The sequence below is a fragment of the Pinus tabuliformis genome, chromosome 6 (assembly GCF_031772625.1).
Source record: "Pinus tabuliformis cultivar Carrire ecotype Pingquan chromosome 6, CPIR1, whole genome shotgun sequence".
In the NCBI taxonomy this organism is placed as follows: Eukaryota; Viridiplantae; Streptophyta; class Pinopsida; order Pinales; family Pinaceae; genus Pinus; species Pinus tabuliformis.
In genome coordinates this window covers 992,233,029-992,239,518 of record NC_142292.1, presented here as the reverse complement: position 1 = coordinate 992,239,518, position 6,490 = coordinate 992,233,029, and the positions used below count along the sequence as shown (strand labels likewise).

Below are 6,490 nucleotides of genomic sequence, written 5' to 3'. Positions count from 1 at the left end.
TCCTCACATTTGAGAAACCCCTCGAGGGAATCTATAAATAGAAGAAAGTTGGAATCAATTTGGCATCATCAATTTAGATTAAAATATATATGTTTCTTAAGTTGTGGCTCTGAGGGTTTTAAGACCCATTCTCTTTACTAATTTCAGTGGTGAAAGATTCCACCCTAGTTAGTCATCATTCATTATTCATTTTACGTTATCATTTGTCTTAGCAAATCGTGGAAATTGGCATTGAACGAATCTGTCTAGTACAACAAATCTGGTAGCATTTCCAATTTAGTTTATTACTCGCAGTTGAATGAAGTATTATGAGGCATTGTAGTAACTCCAGGACAGCGTAGGCCACAGGGCCGCAAACCTCAACAGCGGGTCTGCAAGGCCGCAAACCTCAGCCGCAAGGCCATAATCGTAGAGCTGCAAGACTGCAAATCACAACCGCAGTCTAAGATAGAAAGGTTGAAATTGGTCATAAAGGAGGTGGATTTTCCTTCAGCATATCAAGTGGCATTATGGTAGCAATGTGAAGTACCAAGTCATGTCTGAGCAATTTACTTAAATAATTTAGATTTGAAAATATAGCATAGTTACAGTTGAATATTTCAAGACCTTTGTTGTACCTACAGTGAGTTTTTATAGGGCTTTGTTTGTTGCCATATCTTAGACAACGCGTTCTAATTAGTATAGTCACCGTATAAGTAGTAGAAGAACTTAATTATGATCTTGAAGTCAAGATTATATTTTAGTGGTTCAAGTAATCTATTGTTTTCACTGGGATGTCAACTTATTGTGTTGTAAAAAAAATCATATCACTCCTAGAAGTATTTACTGCTGTGAAAATCTTGTGTTATTTCAATACTGTCTATTGTGGCATAAATGCATATTGCTATTGTATAATATTGTTGATTTATTGTAACCCTAGTCAAACAAAGAAACCTTAGGGAAAAAACCCCTTGGGATATTACACAAAGGGGCTCTCAATTACCCTATCAATCTGAGAAAATATATATAATAATGAGAAATGAAGGGCCTTTTATAGTCATCCAAAAATAAAAAAACAATAACAATGGCTTCAAGAGATTCCCAGTGGCTCTAAGGCTCAAACGCTTTTAGGTTGACTTTCTTCCACCACAAAACCATGTATTTATATAAGGAAATAGTGGTTATGAGTGGGAGATAGCATCATGGGTTCCACGCACTTGTCCAAATCTAATGCCATTTACTTAGGTTTCCATATTGTACACAATTTTATATATTTTTACACGGTTTCCAAAGTGGTTGTGTTGCAAATTGATAGAGTGTGTTGATAGCACACACTCACCTCTTGCATTACATAGAGCTACAATTGAAACACATCTTACTTCTAGGCAAGGAATGATCTAGTTATAATCATGTGGCTTTAGACATATACATAGGATGATAAATAGAACTAATCAAATGCTTGAAAATAGGGTGTAACCAATTGGTAGGTGCCTTATGGATGAACAAATTACACTAAACTTGTGATTTGGAATAAGGTAAACCAAATCAAAGTTATAGCGTGCCTTGTTTTCACTAATACATTTTGTTGATATCCTCCTTAAATCTATTGTTTCCTTCTAGGGTTGTGTCCTTGGGGCCTCCTTATTCCACAAGACGCTACAACACTAGCACTTCCCAATGACGTTTTCTTGTAAAGATCACCCAAATAGCCTCATTCATTGGTTTTTCCTACCCTTTCTTGATGCCTTGTGACCATGTAAAGCCTTTGTTTGCTATTCTTCTCCTTGATTTTTATCAACATGGTGATCTTCACACTATTCAATTTATTCTTGAGTTGAGAGGATTTTTCCCTTTCTTTGGAGGAGGGATTTCCATGACCACGAAGGAGCCTAGGGCCAAAAATCTATTTTGGCTTGGGGTAGACTTAAATTCCTTTATAGGACAAAAGGATACTAAGATTGTGTTTTCTTCCTATTCAAGGGTTTTCTGGCTTTCTGGAACTCCTTTGCATCCCCCTACATTGCAAGGGGTACTTTTTGGACATTTTTTGTTGAATCAGTTAGTGGTCCACAATGTAAACATTGCAACCAAGTTTAATTATCTAAATAGAGCACCATTGCTTCCAAAAGGCCAAATTTTAGATTAACCCCAACATAGATCCTGGCATAGGAGAAGCCCCACTTTTGGTTTGACTTTTGAAATACCTTCCCATTTCTTGTTGATTTCCTCAAGTATGCCATTGTCCTCGAAGTTTAGGGGAAGTGAGGAACTTTGACCAAAACCATAAGAACTTAGGGCATCTCCTCCTCCTGATCAAAATCTAAAGCCTCGTTGTCAAGGCAGTGCCACATATCCTAGAAACCAGGGTAAAAAAATAAATCATAGTCTTCCTTGAATTGGAAATGAAAAACAAAAATAAAATTGGATCAAGCATTTCAATTCATTGTTCATATCCAAGCTTTCTATGGTTTTGAAGTTATATCCTCACTAACTTCCAAATTAGAATCCACTTAAAAATAACAAGGCTTTTTTCTTAGGATCTACAAAAGAAATGCTGAAGTTTGAAACCTTATCAAGCTTCTTAACAAACTTGGAAGGGATACTTGAGACCTTAAGCTTCTTGATGATTTCAACAACAAATTTCTAAAACCCATAAGAGATGTCATGGATAGAGGATGATCCCATCATTTTCCATTGAAGTAGAGCCATGACGAAAGCAGAGAGATAGAGGAGGGATGAACTAGCCATAAAGTTGAAGCCAAGCTTGAAAAGTGAACTACACAAACTCGACAATAAAGGGAACCTTGGCTCCAAGGGGTTGGCACAATTGAGCAAACACCCATGGTGGCTAGGTGAACCCTAGCTATGAGAAAAATGATCCTCCAAACTTCATTATCCTAAACCCTAATTATACAATCTTTGATAAATTTATTTTCCTTTGTTCTACACTTTATTATCCCCGGCCCCAATTGTCCAATCTTTCCTTACAAAAATTACTTTTCTTTGCTAGAAATAGTTTATTTGGGATAAATATTACTTATTATTTGTTTTCTATATTTTTTTTACATTGTCGAAGGGGGGTCTGATGTCCCATCTCTTATCTCTCAAAATTTTTGACTTTCAAGCAAAACCCCAAACTTGTTCCCCATTCCCCAAATTTGGCATAGCAAGTGTAAAATAGTTGATTGGTAGTTTTCGTTTTCTTCTTATTATGAGTGAGAATTGAGGAGGATGATTTTTAGTTTCATCTTGGTAGCTTGTGTCTTGATGAAAACCAACAGTCATTGATAATTAGCACTATATACTCTTATAGTAATTGTTTTGAATGCATTTGTTCCTTGATGATTATCTTTCAATCATGGCATATTAGAATGTAAACTAAAAGTTCAACAGTCAAGGATGATCATGCAACAAAAATGATGAGTAGGTTGAAAGAGTAGCATTTTAACTCTTATTGAAGTCAAAAAATTAATTCTAATTTGATATTACAAAAATTTAATGTCAAAGTTGTCCGGGGCCAGCTCAATTGGCAATTGCCATATTATGAAATTTTTGTAAACCATGAAATTCAAGGTTCAAATCCCCCATAGGTCAAGCCAACAAAAAAATACAAAAATAATCTAATGTCAAACTTAAACTATAGTGAAAGGGATAGCTTTGAAGGGACTCTTGCTTTCAGTCATAGATGTTAAAACATCGAGGAGACCAAGTACTTTTGGGCCCTTTCCATGTTAACAGTTCTGCTTTGATGTTTAAACCATTGGCATGTTGAAGGTTTGAGTCTTGCAGTGAACATGCTGCAAACACGACTGCTCGTCAAAAATTTTAATGGCATCTAATGCACAAGAGAACTAGTCCACGAATTGAATATATGGCTGCCAGTTGTCAAATGACCCATCCTAATTTAAACCTGATACATCCTTAATTAGAAAAGTATCGGCATATAATGTTGAAAATATGAGATCAAAGAACAGCACCCGAGCGGTTCTGACATTACAAATCAAATCAAAGGAAATTCTGTAAGAGCGTCTATTTCAAAAACATTTCCATATGCAACGGTCACAGTTTATATTATTAAGCAAGATTTCCAAATGCCTTGATGCATTGCATTCACATTATGTCGGATTTCATACGGGTAACTAACAATTATTGCTTCTACTCGAGATTTATAACATTCTGGTCACTGCACTAATAAGTATATAAAAGGAAGTGAAGAGCACTTCCTGATTCTAGATACATTACCACAAACTTCGAAAATTTGATTCTAGATACACTACCACAAACTTCGAAAAAATCCCATAACGAGTTGCAACAGTACCAGATATTGGTTCAAACAAAATAAATAAAATGCTGACATGACATTGACAGGTTATAGGAAAATACAATTTTACATGACAAAATTAGGAAAAATAAATAAACAAGTTTGAAAATTTATTGAAAGAGATGTCTCTAACAAGGATAGCATCGCTCTTCAGTGTTCACTAGTAGCACCTTGAAAATTCGACCTTAACTGAAAGGAACTTTATGCTTTGTCATTGACTGAACTTAAACTAAATGAACTCCAACACTGACGAGTCCATTCCTTTATCTTCTTTTGCATTATGACATCCTTCACCTTAGAGCGCATAGACCGATAGAATGCCTCCATTTGAATAAGCTCATCAGGAGTAGCCAGTTCCATAGATTTCCCCCATTCTTCTTGAATATCAAAAGTATTTGACTCCTGGAGCATCTGCATAATAGTATGCCCACGCTCACAATTACCAAATATAGAAAAATGCAAAATATTTGCATAGCGTTCAGCTGCAGCCAGCCTAGCCCTTAGAAATTGCACTTCTTCTGCTGCTGAAGATAATGTTTTTTCCATCTCCAGTAGTCTAAGTTTATCAAAATATGCATGTCCATTCTTGTCCATACCATCTTCCATTTTCATTTTCATTTCAATCATATGTTCATCATCTCCTTCTTTAAGCCCATTATTAAGATCCACAATGTCTAATAAACATGGGGGTGGCCAACTTACGAGACAAGGAACCAAACTATCAAGTGTGTTTCCTCTCCCTAAAACACCATTCTGTCCACGACCCCAGGTCCAGAGCTTGAAACCATTATCTGTCACTACCACAGTATGCGCAGCACCACAACCTACTCCCGTAGAACCAAAGAAAACAGGACCTTCTGACCCCTCACCTATGATTTTCAGAGGAGAAAGTGCATCACCTGCACCTATGCCAGGTGCTCCAATGTTGGGGCAAAGGCCAAGGCCCCTCTCCATTCCCCAAATCCAGACATCACACAATTCTGAAATAACACAAGTATGAAATAAACCACACTCAACCAACCTGAGGAACAAAGTTTTTGGCAATCCATCAACAGGTTCAGGCAATAATTTGCTTTGAGTAGTTCCATGTCCAAGTTGACCATTGTCGCCAAGCCCAAAAGTCCAACATATGCTAGCTCGTCCATTTGAACAATTGTGACTCAACTGTGCAGGTTCCTCTAACCCAGTGCCAATGCCAGCCTGTGGCTGTACAGATGTCAGCACAGCAGTATGAAATGCCCCACATGCTATGTGATATGGAAATCCAGCGGATGTGTGATTAAAATTTATAAGTTGAGGAACTAATCTACTCTCTTTATCACCTAAACCCAATTGACCATGTGTATTACTACCCCAAGCATAGGATAGTAAATGTTCTTCTGCAACCGTTATTCCATGAGTGACTAAAGCTAAAACATGTTCATTCCCACAAGCCACCTTTGAAACAGAATACCCTTGAAAACCCTGAACTGGTTGTGGCCTAGAAATAAAAGAAAGACGGAATGTTTCATCCCTAGGTTCATTTGTTGACTGAGGACAGCGGCCCCATATCCAAAGGGTCCCATGTTTATCAATTGCAAGTGACATCATTCCTCCCGCCCTGACATCGACAGCCTGTAAAAAGAAATTCAAAATGTTGATCACCATTCAATAATGTTCTTTCACCATTGCTAGTCCAATTTTCCTTATGCTTTTCTAAATTCAAAAGATAACATGCCATAGACAGTGAAGTTTGATTTTAAAAATACACTATCACAGTGATACAAGCCCGCATATTAAAATGCATATATCCATTTACAGATAGAACTCGTTCACATAACTTTCAAACAAAAGAAAAGACTATAGGTTTTGCTATGTACCTAACCAAGCCACCTTTGTAATGCATCTGACTATGTGTGCATGAGCTGTTTTGTATGCAAGTTCATGATTTTGTAATAACATTCTACTCCTAGACCTTCGCAGAATTATATTTAAATATCTGTAGAGGACACTTCTATGTAATGATGGCCTTAATCAGTTTTTCCCCTGGAGTGATGCATGATAACCACACTAACCAAGCCATCTTTGCAATGCATCTAACTATGTGTGCACGAGTTATTTTGCATGTAAGCTCATGATTTTGTAAAAATGTTCTTCTCCTAGACCTTTGCATAATCATATTTCAATATTTGTAAAGGCCACTTTTATGTA

The 6,490-nt window shown here is 36.8% G+C and overlaps 1 protein-coding gene across 1 annotated transcript; it reads right to left on the bottom strand.

Moving 5' to 3' along the window:
- Positions 1–4,303: 4,303 nt before the first annotated feature.
- On the bottom strand, positions 4,304–5,962 carry LOC149262328 (ultraviolet-B receptor UVR8-like). The gene has a single exon (XM_089424050.1). The coding sequence runs from the start codon at positions 5,945–5,947 to the stop codon at positions 4,502–4,504; it is 1,446 nt and encodes a 481-aa protein (XP_089280176.1). The 5' UTR covers positions 5,948–5,962; the 3' UTR covers positions 4,304–4,501.
- Positions 5,963–6,490: the final 528 nt, after the last annotated feature.